Source organism: Sphaeramia orbicularis, chromosome 6, assembly GCF_902148855.1.
Source record: "Sphaeramia orbicularis chromosome 6, fSphaOr1.1, whole genome shotgun sequence".
Taxonomy (NCBI): domain Eukaryota; kingdom Metazoa; phylum Chordata; class Actinopteri; order Kurtiformes; family Apogonidae; genus Sphaeramia; species Sphaeramia orbicularis.
In genome coordinates this window covers 37,621,291-37,640,770 of record NC_043962.1, presented here as the reverse complement: position 1 = coordinate 37,640,770, position 19,480 = coordinate 37,621,291, and the positions used below count along the sequence as shown (strand labels likewise).

Sequence of the window (19,480 nt, the reverse complement as noted above, 5' to 3'; positions counted from 1 at the left end):
TACTGAAAATATGTCCAAACTTCGAGCTGATTACCTAAAATGTTCAGTTCTTGGATGAATGGGACAGAAAGCATGATTAACAACCTAGAGGGGGTGGGGCATGAAGTGGCTCATTTGCATTTAAAGGGCCAGCGCTCAAAACAACCTTTCTGGTGTCATTACTCAGAAATAGGGTTGAAGATGGACCTGTGGAGTTGAATTAATGAAGAATTCAGACCCAAGCAGAGCATTTACAGTTTATGTAGACCAGAGGGATATGTTTTAAAATGCAGAATTCCATTTAAAAAAGTAAAATATCACTCCTTTAACACCTTTTTAAGACAATTTGGAACAGAATTTTTTGCCAATTTCCAATTTTCATGGCCATACTGGCAAAAATCCATGACTCCTCAAATTTAGGAAGATGTATTTATTTACTCCAACACCTTGATTCCCACAGTTCCGAGCTGAATTGATTTGCATAAGGTGCAGTGAGCTTCCAACACATTCCCCTCCACTCATGTCAACCAGGGTGAGAATGATCTTTTCTCCAACCAGGCATTCACTTTTCTGTGATAATTTCTCACCGGGGGCTGCAAAGTTAGTGATAACTGGTTCCTAATTTCAATATAAATTGTCGGGTTGGAAAGGATGGAACAGAGTAGACTAATGCTACTTTCTTTGCAGTTTAGACATTTCCCAGACACACTTAAACACAACAAATAAGTTTATGGCAGCATAACTTAAGACCTGCTATATCAAACTTAATACTTTTCAAAGGTATTAAATGCAGATTTGTAAATTCAAGACTTTAAGACTTTTTAAGACTCCGTGAGAACCCTGACAACATTTGATGCTTCTGTTTTGTTGGTTATGTTCCCAGTCAGATAAGTAGGAGGGTGTTTTAAAGCTTGTTTTCTTACTGTGCCATGTCCTTTCATGAACAAAGGCTAATTGAAAGAGATGCATACAACATGACTTAAAAGCCGCTTTTATTCAAGCTTTCAATACCTGGTTTCTTTTGTATATCACATAAAAAAGGAACAAAAAAAAAAAAAAAATCACCTTTAGAAGAATAATTTCAAATCAATCTCAGTGATTCACCTGACGAGTGCATTTACAAAAGGACACGTTCAGTGTCAATCATAGAAGGAATATGTCAATGCCGTTTTATTCTTACAAAACACAACAAAAAAACTTCTGACAGTAGATCCTTTTCTCTTTGCAATGTGTTTGGTTCACAGAGGATGAAACAGAACAAGGCCAGATGGGATGGATGTAGGATACAAGTTATCTTCTTCAGTCGCTCATCCTCTTCCTCTGCAGAGTCTGATCCAAAGCTCCACTGCCAACGACAAAAGCACACTGTCGTTCACCGCGAGGCCGTCCAGCAGGGAATGATGAGAGAGTCACAACACGTCTGTCCCTTTATTCTGGCATCCATCTGCTCTATTATTCAGAGGACTGAAAATGAAAAGGATCCCCAAAAATCTGCAAACTCCCCAGAGGCGACACAAGCCTCTGCCATGAGACAGACACGCACGGTTTCTGTGAAGAACATCCAGGCACTCAAACACACACAAGGACCCTGAGGTGTTGGCCTCAGGTGGGCGGAGCTTGGTCCATCAGTCGTCCGGTTCGGTGACACACTGCTCCACGATCTCCCTCAGGTTTGGGTTCTCCATGGCAGCCGCCACCCGCTCCTTATCATTGATCTGTTTGTTAACTGGAAACACAAATTAAATGACATCACTGATAGTACACTGAGATAAAGGTCTCTAAGACTACTGCAACACTTGTTTATCATGGTTGATGTTCTGATTTTGTTCTGAACCCTCGTTTATGGTGGTTATTACCTTTCATGATGACACCACAAAGCCTGAAATAGGTTTTACACAGTTGTCTGATGACTGGAGCTGTTTCCATTAGTTTTAACTAGAAGTTAGAATTAGGGATGCACCGATACCGATACGAGTATCAGGCATCGGCTCCGATACTCAGTGTGCGTACTCGTACTCGTAAAAGATATCCGATACAAATGCACCAATACCACTTCCGGCCGTGTGACATTCACAGTTCAGTGCAGCAGGTATGCAGCAGTGGAATAATGTGTGTGGAGTGTGAAGAGTGCGGAGATTTTTCAAAATAAATGACGGTGATAAAAGTAACGCTGACTGCAAGTAACGTTCAAGACACAGACAGATACAGACGCAGCGTTCTGTCCGTCCTCTGCGTACATTCCATCCGTTTTCCAGGTGCTGGCAGATGCGTACCAAGACGGAGAATACCAGCGGGGGTATGGAGTGGTGCAGACCGCCGCCAGCAGAAGTGAAAACAAAACTTATGGGTCATTTCTCTTTTCTCTTCCTGCTGAAGCTAAGCTTTTAAACCTTACCAGAGAAAACGGTGCAATATTAGTATCACATTAGTGTTACCTCTGTCGTCTCCATGTTTGTTATTACTGACTTTCTTCTTCTTCTTCTCAAAAAACTTTACTCTTCTTCGTGGTATTTGTCCAGTATAGTTAATTAAGAGCAGCACCCCCTGGTGGATTAATTGAGAAACACTCATTCCAATGCATTAAATGTCAGTAGCAGCACTTTGTTCCAGTCAGACTAATGACAACGACAATAAAGCACATTTACAAAAGGAACTAAGAACTGGAATGGGATTATTAAGTACTCGTATCAGTACTCGGTATCGGCAAGTACTCAAATGCAAGTACTTGTACTCGGTCTGGAAAAAAGTGGTATCGGTGCATCCCTAGTTAGAATCACTTCCATATCTTCTGTATAAAAACAGGACCAATGGCCCTGTAGCTCACTGGCATGGTCTATCAATAACCAGATGAATTTGTCAGGTACTGAGATTCTGTCTCTATGTTAAAGTCCTGTGGTCCTGATGTAGGAGATCAATCTCACAATAGAAGAGGGTGGTACTTTCACTGGAGGGTAACTCAACTAATTAAGTGAAAGTCCATATATGACTTCCTGCCAGTGCTCAATAGTAACTACATTGATATTTCTAACCAGCAAAAGCAAATTTGTAATATTAAAAAAAAAAAAAATCATCAAAAATTAAAAAAATCTAAATTTCTCAAAACCGTGAACAAAATTTGTAGACACTGTCCCAAGAAAGATGTATATAAAATTTGAAATGAATCCAACCAGTAGTTTCGAAGAAGATTGTTGAAATCTAGGCATTAGTGATCTTGAGTTTGACCCTTCAAGGTCGCTCAAGGTCAAAGGTCATTGACCCAAATGAAAGTCCATATATGACTCCCGAACAGTGCTCAATAGTAACATCTGTAACCATTTCCATTTTATAGGCCATTAAAATATGAACCATTATAAGTAAAGACAAATTTTTTAATATTTCCAAAATCTGAAATTTCTCAAAACTGTGATCAAACTTTGTAGACACAGTCACAAGGAAGACACATATAAAATTTGAAATGAATTCAACCAGTACTTTCGTCAGACAAGATGTATGAAGAAATTGCTAACGAAGACAACGAATCACAAAGTTTTCAACGATATGATGTTTTATGATATTTACATGATGTTGTTTCTACTATGGTTTAATGGTATGTAAATCACATGTCACATCCGTATATCCACATATTCATCATTTTTATGAGCATCTTTTGAAAGCAATGTCAGTTATTTTACTGAAATTATTCGTCATATCTGTGCTATGCAACTTTTGTTCACTAAAAGCCTCAAAGTTATGCAGAAATGTAATTTAAACATTGAACGCCTCATGTTTCAAAGTGGTCAGGCTGGTGGTGGCTCAGGAGTTGGGAGTGGGTCGACCACAAACCAGATAGTTGGCAGTTCCATCCCTGGCTCCAGTCCACACATCACAGCACGACGACACTTTAGAAAGTGCTTTGGGTGTTGTAGTAGAAAGTTTTACATAGTGATCAGTGCCAAATAGCTCTTCTTCATAAAGTTTATGTGTATAATTGAAATATTATGAGGCTTATATTATAATAGCACAATAAAATGAACATAAAAACATTACTGCATTATTGGTTGATCAAATTATCTTCATGGTAATTCATTGCCGATTAACATTTTCCGATTATTACAGCCCTAGACTCTGAAAAGTTGTCTTTTTCAGTGGTGTCCAATATAAATATATGTAATATTAATAGGTTTTCCAGTGCTTCCATTTTAGGAAACTTTTTTTTTTTTTACTCATAATTAATAACCCTCTTGATGTGATGACTTGTCCCTGTTGTTTGTCTTTGTGTATGAGGGCAGACATAAATCTAATCATAAATCTAATGCTTTATACACCATCAAAGCCAATGGTAAACAAGACTTCAAAGCCTTTAAATACAAACAGTCATTCCAATGATTCCAAACACTCTCAGTAAAAGACTGTTTAATCTATTTGCCATTTGCTCTTTAAAATGAATAAATAAATAAAATAGACTTACTATCCTCTTCTGTAGAATGGGTTCCTTCTGAAATGTAAATTTCCAACTGAGGAGACAAAAAAACAAGTGTTGTCAAACGATATGGCTTATTCTTTATTCATTTTTTGGTATTTAGTGATTATGCAGACATTTTAATTAAGAACAAACAATACTGTTGCCTGGTTTAAAGAGTAAAATACACTCTTTTTAACAGAGATACCGCTCAGAAATTCAGGCCATTTGGACTTGACCATTTTGTTTACATTCAGTAGCTCTTCACTACTGAATGCAAACAAATGTAATATAAATGTACCATAATGCAATATTTACAGAGCATCTGAGCATCTCTGTTAATTCCTTCAGAATTAAAATTCATTAAATAATCATAATCATAAATTCACTCCTTCATACCCTTAGACTTAATTTTTTAATGCTGCAAAGGCACATAAAATAAAATTAAAGTAAATACAGACGGAACATGAGGCAGTGTTTTTCAACCTTGGGGTCAGGACCCCATGTGGGGTCACCTGGAATTCAAATGGGGTCGCCTGAAATTTCTAGTAATTGATAAAAATAAAACCTTACTAATAAAAAATACATGGTGAGTTGACAGAGACAATCACAACCCATAAAAGACATGACAAACTGTGAAGCTGAAACTGAAGCACTGTGATACTGTTTATCTTTCAAATGTTCATTGTGGTCGGTTTCAGATGCTGCAGCTCTTTCATAATTCATAGTTTGAGTTCTTGTTTGTTCAGTATTAATTGTTAGTCTTGTAAATCCAAGTTGGACTGACTGTACATATCCTGACCAAGGAAAATAAAATTTTCACTTTGTGCAGTAATCTACACCTGGGTTTTCTGCCTCCGTCCATAATAATATACATTATATAGACTAAATGTGTCTAAAATTAACATTTATTTGTAACATAGTACAGCAAACTATTACATGATCAAAAACAAATTCATTTCAACCAAAAAATGTCTCTGTTTTGAATGTCTGGGGTCACCACAAATTTGTGATGTTAAAATGGGGTCACGAGCCAAAAAAGGTTGGGGATCACTGACATAAGGCCTAAAAGGAGTAAAAACATGAAAGAAGAAATTATAAGCATAACAACAGCAAAAGTTACCATAGTTTTAAAGCACTTCAATAAGGTTAAAAAGACACTTAAACCAATACTCTGATTGATTGATTGTCTGCAGCACTTTGATCATCTGTGTTGTTTTTAAAGTCATTTATAAATAGAGTGGACTAGCAATTAAGTTTAAAAACAAAAAGTTCAAATCAATACAGTTAGCAACTTAACAATAAAAATGTTTCAATGATGTAATTGAGAATAAGTTAAAGGACTGTTAATACATAAAATGTGGACGAATGATATAAACAACCAGTGTTAAATGTGACTGATAAAATCAATAAATTCAAACAATAAATGATATTGCTAAGCTAGATAAACTTAGCAAAATGTTGACTTATGGAGGAAATGAATGATTTATAATACAGATAAGCGTTAAAAGCAGGTAAACATCACCTATGCTCTAAGCAGGATGTGATGCTTTTTCAGTGCTGCAAATTCAGAATCTGAGGACTTGGCTTATAGCCTCAGTAAAGGTGTAGATATGATGGTTTCACTGTGTATTAATTTGACAAAACAGTGATTAGAGGAGCTTGATTTTTGCAGTCTGACTAAAGCCTGCAATGTTTCCCCTTGTTTGTTTCTGGACGGGATTAACAAAGTAAATATAGATCGAAGATTTTGGATGGCTCAGCTTCATCCCACAATGTGACGCACACATGTCCACAGGAGCCACTTGGCTTTTTAATTCTCAGAGTACACGAGGCTGTTGGACTGGACTGAACTGAGACTGGATGCATCCCCACTGAACACAGCACTTCAGAGTTAATTTGGACCTGGATCAAAGCAACCGCCTCCACAGGTTCTTTTAAGCATTTGATATAAATTGCAACTCACAGTGCCTCCGACGCACTAAAGCAGGAAGTTAACAGGACTGAAAAGCACAGGTGTGATTAAAAAAAAAAACTGACATCGATTGCAGATGCAACTAACAGGTGACTTGCACAAAAAAACATCCAGTTTACTTAACGGTCAGATGTATCTGGGGAGCAAGAAAGTAAATACAGGAGGACCAACAAAACTCCCACATCAAAGGAGTTCAAACCATAAATATGCAACATAAAATCAACCTCTATGCTGATGATATTTGACTGTTTCTACAAAACCCACCAGCATCATTACATGAGACTATTAATGTAATTGATACTTTCTCCAAGATCTCTAAATACTCAATCGACTGGAGTAAGTCTGCAATTCCTCCATTACAACTAAATGGCTGGGACGTGGCAGCCCACTCATCACCTATCCCACTTTGCTCTAGTGATGTCATATATTTGGGGATCAGGGTTTCCCCCAGGCTGTCAGATCTACTTGGTCTTAATTTGACCCCATGACTCAAATAAATAGACGATGATCTTCAGCTAGGGCTGCACGATTTTGGCAAAAAACAAAATCCCGATTTTTTCCTCTAAAAACTCGATTTTCGATTTCGATTTTTGGGTATAAATAGAAAAGGCAACAGCAGTCAAGATGTCGTTTTCGTGAGCAGCCCACAATGCAAGCCACTGCTCTGACCTCAAACCTGTGATGGGATCACGTGATGAACCTACAGTTTTGTTTTGTTTTTTCTCTTCATTAAATCTTTGAAATGAAGTAGAGTATACAAACAATGTATACAACAAGAAAATAACATAAGTTTGTCAGGGGGAATACACTATAAGAAAATGTCCAAATCAGAGCAAATACTGATAGTTGTTACAACCTTTTTGTTTCCACATTTATCTAACAGCTTTAAATAAATTTCAACATCTTACAAAACATAAATAATATTTGGTTTTGTGTTACAGAACTTACATTTGTGAATGAAAAATTTAGCAAGTAAGAGGACTAAATTAATTATTAAAAAAAAAAAAATTTTTTTTTTTTTTCTTTCTTTTCTGGGTATCTGGCCCACAGAAGTGATACCAGTGTCAGTCAGTGACAGGCATCTGTCGTGCGTGTGTGCGTGGACCAGGTTAATATGAGTGATCCACATGTGGTTCTATTTAAACTGGGGGATCCGTGCGTGGAATAGACCGACCCAGGACACACTGGAGGGATTCTATCCCTGGAGCTGGTGGATGTGTGTGGGCACAGGGCTGTGTGGGCTCCTCTGCTGAGGCTGATGACCCCAAGACCCGGACCCGGTTCGGAAGAAGACAGTACGGTACGGATCCGGGACAACGGAAGATGAGTGATCCGCTTGCAGTTATATTTCAATTGCGGGATCCGTGCGTGAAGCCACGGCTTATATTGGTATAAGTACTGCGGGTTCATGAACAGATTTAACGTCCGGTCATTACACGGACTTCTGTGACAGACCGCTGTCACAGGAAGAGCCTACGGTAGCCCGCGGGCACGCGGAGGCGCGTGGCCCGGAGGCATGAGAGAGAAGAAATCGATTTTACGATTTCCCTTTTTTAAAAATTGTCGTAATTAAAAAATCCGATTTCGATTTAAAATCGATTAATCGTGCAGCCCTATCTTCAGCACTAGATGAATCTCGCATTAGCTATCACAGGCCGGATATCAGTCATCAAAATGACAGTACTTCCAAAACTAAACTATCTATTCACAGTGATACCAATATAGCCTACCCTCTCATGGTTTAAATCCCTTAACTCAGCTATAATCAAACTGTACTGGAAAAACAGGACCCCCTGGAATCAAATTGGCCACTTTTCAAAAACCAAAAACTATAAGAGGACTAGAAACACCACATTTTTATCATTACATTTCTTGGAATACCTATAGATTAAATCATCTATCCAATCAAAGTCCAATATTCAGATCAATAACCTTGACCTCCCACCACCGATTCTCAAATTAATCAATATACCCTCCCCCCAAAAAATATTTTCCAAAATATTTAGAGCATTATCTCAATCAGACAATACTTTAAAAGTTCCATATCTCAAATGGAAATCAGACCTATCCATTACTCTCGATGCCGGTGTCATATAGAATTCTGACCCTATGGAAATCTGACCCCCGGGTCCCTTTTCTATATAGAATTGTGACCCATGAGTCAATTTTCTAGAACGGAAAACTCACCCACTCCATAGAAGTGTGACCCCTTATGTGAATTTGTACTGTATGTTAATAAAAATGTTCAAATACATGTGTATAACTTGAAATTTTTCCTAGAAACTACAAAATTAATTAATTCATATAGCCATTGAAGTAAATAATCTGTGTTCATTTAAGAGTTGCTGGACATCATAGATATGAAATCTACCCCGAATTATGAAAATATTGTGGAAAAAATAGGTTTAGTGTATTTATTTTCTAGTACATATATATATATATATATATATATATATATATATACATACATACATACATACATACATACATATATATATATATATATATATATATATATATATATATATATATATATATATATATATATATATATATACATATTAGTTTAGCAATATTTGTAACAAAAAACTATGTAACACTGAATGGATGAAAACAGATTGCAGTAAAGGTTATGGGATTTGAATCAATAAAAAATTTTTTTTAAGTAAATAACAGGTGTTAATCACATATATTTGTAATATGTGCTTAAATATTTGTGCAGTGCATAATTGTTAATACATTTTTGTGCTTTTCACAACATGTACTGTGCTTATATATACACCTTGAATTTTTTATTTTTATTTTTTTTTACAAATTTGGTGACTTATTGCGGGTGGGTCACTTTTGCATAAGGGATGTGTGTGTCAGAATTGTATAACAGAAAACACTCTTCCATCTGACACCAACTTCTGGACACAAATTTGTAAAACAAAAAACAAAAAAAAAATTACCTAATGATGAAAAATACCAACTTGCTGCTAATACAGTACAAGGTACTTCACAGATTTCACCTCACTGGACAGAAATTGTTTAAAATGGGTTTTACCTCTGATATTTGTTCACACTGACATGCAAAACAAACCTGACACATCCATTCATGCTACTTGGCACTGCACTCCAATAAATCGATTCTGTTTAAGCATCACAGAGGCACTTTCCACTACTATGGGCTGTCACATCCTAACCTCGCCCTCGCTCTGCATCCTGGGAGACAGAACTACAATCAATCTAAGCCACACAAAAAACAAATTTCTGCTGGTTGCACTGACCATCGCCAAGAAAACTATCCTCATGAACTGTAAATCAAGGAACACTACACATATAAAACGTATTAATAGACCACATATCAATGGATAATCTACCTACTTCCAAACAATATAACATACAAGATACATCCTCCTTTTGGTCATCATTCATCACCTTCATACAATCACAACCTTACATATCCTCTTTACCTGAAATTTATCTATAACTACACATATCTCATACTCAACATATCAGCGTCCTTCTCTGCCATAAAATTTAGTGGGATCTAGAGTGAGTGAGTTTTTTTTTTTTTTTTCTTTTCTTGAGCCCACTTCCATTTCCACAAACAAGATAAACTGCTTGCATACACACACAGGCACACTATGTACACACACACACACACACACACACACACACACACACACACAGACATAGTATATACTCACAAACACACATAGTACAGGTACCTTTCTCTCCCTTTTCCATCACCCCCAACTCTCCCCCTTCGATTTAGCAACAAATATTTAAATATACTGTCTGTTTCCTCTGTTGTCTGTCTAGGTCTGTTAACAAGTGTGTTGTATTGTCTCGTATGAGTTGCATTATTTGAGTGTGTGTATTCTATGTTGCACCTGGTTGTTTTCCATTTGTCAAATGTCACTTATTTGCAAAAAAAAAAAAAAAAAATACAGGAGGACTAATACTACTACTACTACTACTACTACTACTACTACTACTACTACTACTACACAAGCTATCACAATTTGTATGCTCTGCTGACCCTCAGAATACAGGAGGCTTTTACGCCAAACTGTTCCAACTGAACATGACCTCTAAATGGTTTTGTTGTGGTAGATTTGATGACTTCAATGTGTAATTACAGAGCAAACGTATCATTTATCTGGATTACACAGCACAGGCATGAAAAAAGGGTTCGTTTTCATTTTCCAAGGTCAAATTCAAGCACTTCTAAGGGTCATTTTCAAATTTTTCCAGCCCAGCACCTTATCACTGGGGTAAAATACATACCTACAGGAATACATATAGTCATGGTTATTTTTTTCACTTTTTATCACAATAATGTACATTGTATTAAGCTATAAACATCTAAAATTATGTTTCAGAATAGCAAAAAGTTTAGAAATTAAAGGAGAACACAAAGTTTAATCCAAAAAAAAAAGGGGAAATGACTTGGCGTTCTCCAAACACACTCGATAAAAATGTACCTTGAGTCGACCTGAGATCCCCTGCTAATTTTCTTTTTTTGACATGTTTTATTTTTTCTAAATGAATCCCCTCTCTGTAAGCAGCATTGGTCTGAGTTAATATTAGAAATAAATAAATCAATCACATCAGAGTTATAATTACAAGCATTGTCAAAGAACTTAAACTGGAATTCAAGCACTTTTCCAGGGTTTGTACACATTTTTCAAGGTCAAATTCAAGCACTTTTGAGGGTCATTTTTCAAATTTTTCTAGCACAGCACCTTATCACTATGGTAAAATAGATATCTACAGGTAGACTTTAGGCGTGGTGTAGACCACAGTGACTAAGGGCCTTTAGGCCATGAAATAAAAAAGTTGGTTGTTGCAAATAATGGTGTGATTCGTCTTTCTTCTCCAAGAACCAACTAAAGTATATACCACACATTGACAATTGTTTTGCACCTGTCAATGTAAGCTTTTTCTTTCATACTCTATTCAATACTTTATTCTAGGTTGTTAACATTGCTTAAATACATTAGGAATTAGGGCTGCACGATTAATCGATTTTAAATCGAAATCGGATTTTTTAATTAGGACGATTTTTAAAAAAGGGAAATCGTAAAATCGATTTCATCTCTCTCGTGCCTGCGGGCCGTGCGCTTGCGGGCTCCCGTAGGCTCCTCCTCCTATCAGTGACAGCGGTCTGTCACAGAACTCCGTGCAATGGCCGGACTTTAAATGTGTTCATGAGCCCGCAGTACTTATACCAATGTAAGCCGTGGCTTCACGCACGGATCCCGCAACTGAAATAGAACTGCATGCGGATCACTCATCTTCCGTTGTCCCGGATCCGTACCGTACTGTCTTCTTCCGATCCGGGTCCGGGTCTCGGGGTCATCAGCCTCAGCAGAGGAGCCCACACAGCCCTGTGCCCACCACATCCACCCGCATCCAGGATAGAATCCTCCAGCGTGTCCTGGGTCGTCCTGTTCCCACGCACGGATCCCTCAGTTTAAACAGAACCGCATGTGGATCACTTATATTAACCTGGTCCACGCACGCACGCACGCACGACTGATGCCTGTCACTGACTTACATTGGTATCACTTCTGTGGCCCAGATACCCAGGAAAAAAAAAATAAAATAAATCAAATTTAAAAACAACAACAACACAACAACAAACACAACAACACACACATATACACCAATATATATATATATATATATATATATATATATATATATATATATATTCAAATTTAAATAATTAATTTAGTCCTCTTACTTGCTAAATTTTTCATTCACAAATGTAAGTTCTGTAACACAAAAATAAATATTATTTATTTTTTGAAAGATGTTACTTTATTTAAAAGCTGTTAGATAAATCTGGAAACAAAAAGCTATAAAAACATAAGTATTTGCCTTTGATTTGGACATTGTATTATATGTGTATTCCCCCTGGCAAACTTATGTTATTTTCTTGTTGCATACTTGTTTGTAGACTCTATTTCATTCAAGAAAGATTTAATTAAGAAAAATAAACTTCTGGGGGTTCATCACGTGATACCATCACAGATTTGAGGTCAGAGCAGTGCCTTGCATTGTGGGCTGCTCACGAAAACGACATGCTGACCTTTGTCTTTTGTAGTTTTACCCCAAAAAATCGAAATCAAAATCGAAAATCGAGTTTTTAGAGGAAAAAAAAATCGGATTTTTTTTTTTTGCCAATATCGTGCAGCCCTAATAGGAATATTACTTGGTATGGCCAAGAGTTTTGCTTGTTCTCCAAATTTTTTATATAATAGTGGTGCGCCTAGATTTTAGCCTGTGCTCCTAACTTTTTAGGGTTAGGAGCACAGTGCTCCTTGGTCAAAAAGTTAATTTTGAGCCCTGTTAAAATTCAAGCATTTTCAAGGATTTCAAGCACCCGTATGGATCTTGGAAAACATCCCTCTGTCCCAAACACACACCGACAAATAACCTGAAAAGAAACTGAACAACAGCTTATTATTTCCACCTTCTTGTAACACAGTATCCTGATCCCCCGTCCTGAATCCCCGCCTCCTACATTAAGCAGCTTCCTGGAAGAAAACGCTCCTCTTATCAAGCAGTTACTCATCTTCTTAAAGCTGCTTTAAAGCTCCAGTGAAGCCTTTCTTTCCTAACACATGACTACAAAGTACTGTCTGTTTGATGGTCATCCCAGAACTCTAAGGGACCCTTAACTTGTAAATAAAAAAACCTATCGGGCTTCTCTACAGACAGCATTCCACTCCTCTGCCTCTGAATCAGACAATGAGGTCATCCTCTTCAACTCCTCCGCCTGCATTTGTTGTCTGTGGGAGTACTCAATTTGTCTTGCTTGGTTTTGGCCAACTTAAAATTACTCATTTTCACTGGAACTGCTTTATAAAGGTGATGCATTCCCTTTAAAAACAGTACATAGTGAGATGAGTCTCAATTGCAGTAATGGGGACACAAGGAAAACAAATGTGGTACTGATATTTCATGTTATGCATTCACCTTACTTTTTTGGGATGGATGCAGGCAGCAAAAAAAAAAACAAAAAAACAAAAAAAAACATAACTACTGTATTTAAAGTAACAGAAGCTCAAAACAGTGGTCTCAAAGTGAAAGAGATTCAGGCCTGAAACACTAAGCCAAACTGTAGAGGAGTTAAAAAGACATTAGCCCATAAAGACCCAAACATCCACCACCAACCGAAAGCATCTACTGATCTAAACTGTTTAATACCTGTTGATCCACGAATCCTATCAATACATGTAAATAACTGGTGTAAAATGCAGTTTGTCATATTTTCATGGTCATCAGATATGACCCATTTGGACGTTCAGAGACTCCACAGCGAATGTGGAAACTAAGGATGAGAATTTAACAATTCCATTATCAATTCTCTTATCAATTCTCATTGGGTGAGGGAATAAAAGAGTACAAATGGGGTGTGTATGCTTTAACTGTCTTTTATATTTCCATCTCTCCACAGAAAATATAACATATAGAGTATGTACAAATAATAATAACAGATGACGGCGAACCTGGTTCCAGATAGTCACGATAGTATGAGGTGGCAATCAGGAATGTTAACGCACATGCTAGTGACAAAAGCACTGACGGGGGGGGTCACACCATACAATGTGAAAGTGAAACTTAAGACACTTTACTAATTTCACTATTACCGCATTTCCACTACATGGTACTGGCTCAACTCAACTCCACTTGGCTTGGCCTTTATGCGTTTCCATTATGAAAAAGGACCTGGAATCTGATACCCGGTACTACTTTTTTGGCATCACCTCCGCCGAGGTTCCAAGTGATATTAAACCGTGACGTATTACACTGCAGACCACTGATTGGTCAGACAGTTTTCTCTGTGACCCGCCATTTTACAAAAAAACAGATGCAGAAGTTGACAGTAAATATAGTGGTACATTAATCCACATAATAACAGCCCAAAACTACATCATGGTTGGTCGAGGAGATTCAGTCTTTGGTGGCCGACATAAAAATTCAGATGGGACAACACTCAATGAGCAAGTTCTCAGCAACTCTCTGAGCAGATGACACAGAAATAACGTGCCACATCACTATGACATCCAGGTACTGTAAAGTCAGTAGTATCCTTTAATGGAAAACGGTCTCCAGGAATACCGAGTCGAGCCGGTTCCATGTAGTGGAAACGCGGCATAAGTCTCCAACTGTTGTCATTTTCCTTTTCTCTACTTTCAAAAACTTTTCTTTGAGCCAGCCCCCCCCCCCCCCCCCCCAACGCCCTAGTGTTTGCTCTGCTGCTACATTCACAAGCGTCACTAAATAGCGTATCAAACACATGACATTCCTGCAGATGCATTGCATGCTGCGTGGACAAATGTTTGAGCATATTAGAGGGATTCCCCACCTTTGAAGAAATGGAAGCTTTGAAAATGTTACAAGTGGCCCTGGTGTCATCTTTTTGCGAGAAATGTAGCCATACTTTGGGGTGTCTCTGCCTCGACACCGTGTTGGCTACGATCTAAACCAAAATAATGTAGCATTCATGTGACGTCATCACGCATGTGCAATAGAGGCGGAATCGATAAGTAGAATCGTTAAGCAGGCAGGCAAACGATTCCAAGGAACTGAGCTACTGGGAATCGAGAACCAATTCCCATCCCTAGTGGAAACATTGTCATCTTCTACAACACTGATTCACCAGTAAAACCCATGGAGTTTGATGAATGACAGTGGATGGAATGCTTGGTTTATGTTCAGTTAATGATATATTTTACTGAAAAAGTCAGTCTTCTACAGTTTTCTCCGTTTTTGATATAATTACCCTAAACTTCAATCTGAGCTTTTATGAACATATACATGATCAGTAAATTAAATCCAGGGAAATATCTGATTTACTGATAAAACACAAAATACAGAAGATAATTTTATAATAAATGGTGATAAATCACAGAGAGAAAATTTCATTTCAAATTTTGCATGAATGTAGTGCTGGGTCTTTATGGGTTAAATGAGATTTATCTGTCAACTCCAGGACAGTGACACATGTTTCTGTGTTGTTCCTAATTTCACAATAAAAACTTTGTCAAGAAGTGAAGTAGTTTTGTGCACTGAAATGCTAGAAGTATTGTTTGTATTTGCAGTGTAATTTGTGTACACCACTGAGGTTGGATAGAATACAGGGAAGTGATGTTTGCATGTTCTTGGTTTTGCGTTGGTCGTGTCACTTCAACATGATAACAATAATCGTCTTGTACTCACCTTGTGTTTAAAGGGCAGACACCTCTGCAGTTTCACTTGTAAGCACAGGCCTGTAAACACACGAAACATCACCATCAGACAACAGATAGTTATCAGAAACATTTGAGCACTCATGGGGAAAATAACCCGCAGATTACAGACATAAAAGATCGTTGTCTGCTGGAAGATACACGACTGCTGGATAAAAACAGAGAAGAGCAAGCAGAGGTGAGGATGTGATATAAGTGTCCCAGTGATCCAAAGCATCTGCTCATGTAACATGTTAAATAACTGTTGATCCACTAATCCTACTGAGACATGTAAATAATTCTAATAAAAACAGTTTCTCAGCTTTTCAGCATCATCAGATTTGACCCATTTGGACATTCAGAGGCTCAATAGTGGACATATTGTCTACTTCTGCAACATTCACCAGTAAAACCCATGTACAGTAGTTTGATGAATGGCAGTTTCAGTTTTTATGTTCATATGAATACATTTTCTGAAAGTGTCACTTTTTTCTTCAATTTTCTCTGCTTTGATATAAAAACCTCTGAATTTACTGAGTTTTTATGAACACTTACAAAAACAGTAAAACCAATTATACGTAAATGCCTGATTTTTATTGAAAAATACAAAGTGCGCAGGACAACATTATAATAAATGGTGATAAGTCACTTAACCCTTTAACAATGGCAACCTCTCCAGCCCTGCATTTTGTACTTTACAGCATTCAAACGACTGTAACTCCTGGACTGTTTGCCTGGACCACTATCCACAAAATTCAAACAGCATCAGAAAGCTGAGATCCTGAGCTTTCCGACACTACCTATATAGCCTAACACTTTATAGCAGTAATGTGGGACTCCATTACAAGTAGAAAGGAACTGTTTCAGAGACTTCCACACAGGCTAAAAAAACCCCTGGAAATAACAAAAAATATTAAGCCATCATGTGGATACTGAATGTTCAAGACCAGAAAGCATGTTTGAGCAGATGTAAAATAGTTGAAAGTTTCATTCTGCAATCTCAAAAAGTGTCGTTACGGACATTTACAGTTGTTTATGATAATAAATATGCTAAAAACTTAAAAGTCCTTACTTTTCCCTTTTTTATGACAACACACTGTTTTATGCATTTATTACCCTGCCCCCCCAAAAGGGGAGGCAAGGGGTGTTTTTTTTTGGTTTGGTTTGTTTGTTAACACTCCAGGAGCAGAAATACTGGTTGAATTCATACCCAATTTGAGTTTATAGATTACCAGTAACCCAGAATAAGTGTGGTTACATTTTGGGAAAAGTAATTCCAAGTTCACATTTTTAATAATTTTTAAAAAATCTTTTTTCTTCTCCCATTTACTTATAATGGGCGACATTTCAAATGTGTATATAAAAACATCAATTTTATTTAAATTTACTTCAAACTTGGCACATTGATACAGGTAATTGATATGCTGACATCAGCACACACATAGACAAGATGACATCAGCTGGATCGATGCCAGAATAAGCTACAGTATGTGCGAGGGGTGGGGTTTGTTGTGCCTGGCACCACTTGTTATTTACAATAATCATAATTAATGGTAAGATATTGAAAGTTAACTCCTTTGAAAACAAAGGTGCAGAAGAATGAGCAAAAAAAACATTTTCTGACACTTTTATTGTAAAGAAAACATGAAGACACCTAGGCGGTCTGTTATAATGGCAGGCTTAAAATGTTCTGTAAAATTATCTGTAACTTGCTACAAAAATACTTCTAGTCTTTAAGGGTTAAAATTATCAGTCGTTCACAGTTATTCTATTTGTTGAAGGTTGGAAAATTTCACACGTCTCCAATTAGACTGAAAAGTAATTTCCCTGTGTATACATGAATTAAATACAATTAGTCTCAGGCGCAAATGTACTGTGATAAAGTGTTTTTATGGGTTAATTCAACCTTCAACTTTGTGTTTAAATACTTCAGGCAGTGATTAAACTGTTTGGGCAAAAATGGATTATTATATGCAAAGTTATTCTGTCTAACTGGGAGAATGTGCCACATTTTTATAGCAAGTGTACTAATTTATGCTTCATTCAAATCTCTCTCCAACACTAGACCTGCATCTGACAGGTTCCCTTACTTGCCAAAAGGGACTCTGACAGTCACTTCAGAAAAACCATCCAGGGTATAAAACATCTCTCGGCTCTGTTTTCATTGATCCACTTCACATCTATGTCTGTCACTCTTCATAAAGGAATTATGGATGTCTTCCAGGAGTGACTGTCTAAAAAGCTGCTCCTTTAATATCTCCAAATTTAATACATTTAAGTGTGCTCTGTTGTTTATTTTGTTTTGACAGAAACCGGTCTTTAAGGTTGTGGTTTCCGGCGCTTTCTGTTCTTCCACAGAGTCGGGATTCAAGCAAGACATTTGCATGAAGGAAAAATACACATACAGAGAGTGAATGTGGCCCAGAATGGGGTAGATTCTAAACAGCAGGACTCTGACAGATTCCTAAAACACAGAGCTTGGAGCTACCAACGATAAAATGAATTTCCAACTGTTTAGATAGTAAATCAGTTTGAGACAATAACAATATCAGGTTCCAGCCTCTTAGTTGAGTAGTTTCTGATTTTTTAACTCCTCCATGATGTAAGCAGAAGATCTTTTGGATGTGGACAAAATCTGAGGAAGGCATTTTGAACTTAAGAAATCAGTTTTCATCATTTTATAGACCAAACACTGAACCAATTAACTGACAGTACAGGGTGTCCACAAAGTCTCTTTACAGTTTAAAAAATCAATTGCTGAGATACGTTCATCAGATTTGTTCTATATACTTGGTGATTATCAAAATTGTGGGATCATGTACAATGGAATCATTAGTCCGTTTTTCTTTGCAATTACTGTAAATGATCACCTTGACCTTTTGACTGAATATGTGTCACCACAACTGGATGACTTTCAACCAACCATCATGTTCCAGGTAGATGGTGCACCACCACATTGGGGATTGCATGTTGGTGGGTTCCTAAATCAAACATTTCCAGACCAGTGGATTGGAATCCGATTCCCTGGACACCTCCTTCATGAGATATCACTGCCATGCATTTCTTTCTATGTGGTTATGTTAAAGATGGAGTATCAAACAAAGATACGGGACATCAACGACCTGAAGTAAAAGATCACTGATGCCATTGACACCATTGATGAGGCTATGATACAGCCAACATGGGAAGAAATCCAGGACCATTTTGATGTGCTTTGCACAACTAATGGTCCCACACAGAGGTGGATTAAATTAGGCAAAAAACCTTTTCAATATCTACATTTAATTTTGTAATAATTTCCACAGATTTGTCTATTCATTTGTTTTGGTAATATATCTGTAAAACTGTAAAGAGATTTTATGGACACCCTATATCAGGGGTGGGCAACTCTGGTCCTCAAGGGTCGGTATCCTGCATGTTTTAAATATTTCCTTCTTCCAGCACACCTGGAAGCCATTACATCATTATCAGGCTTCTGCATAGCATGACAATGAGCTGATCATTAATTGAACCAGGTGTGCTAGAAGAGGGAAATATCAAAAACATGCAGGATACCAGCTCTCAAGGACTGAAGTTGCCCTTCCCTGCCCTGTATAATAAGGGATTCATTGACATTCAAGATAATGGTCAATTATTCATGGAATTTACACATAATGTGCTATATTATGTTAAAGGTGGGGTGCGAGAGGTTGTCCTGGAGCATTTTTTACTATATTGCTTAAAATCCAATTCACACCCCGATTACAACCAATTCATTAAATGTTCTAATAGAAAAATTTTTAAAAATGTAGTCACCTGTGGAAGGGACAGGACTGAAAAAACACCATCCAATCATTGTAAGCGCCCAATTGAAATGAT

General features: G+C 37.3%; 1 protein-coding gene across 1 annotated transcript in view; it reads right to left on the bottom strand.

The window, feature by feature from the left end:
* Positions 1-954: 954 nt before the first annotated feature.
* Positions 955-19,480, bottom strand: part of ciao2a (cytosolic iron-sulfur assembly component 2A) — a 28,561-nt gene continuing 10,035 nt past the window's right edge. The window contains 3 exon segments of the mRNA XM_030135607.1: positions 955-1,705; positions 4,427-4,472; positions 15,615-15,664. Of these exon segments, the coding sequence (XP_029991467.1) occupies positions 1,605-1,705; positions 4,427-4,472; positions 15,615-15,664 (197 nt within the window). The 3' untranslated portion in view covers positions 955-1,604.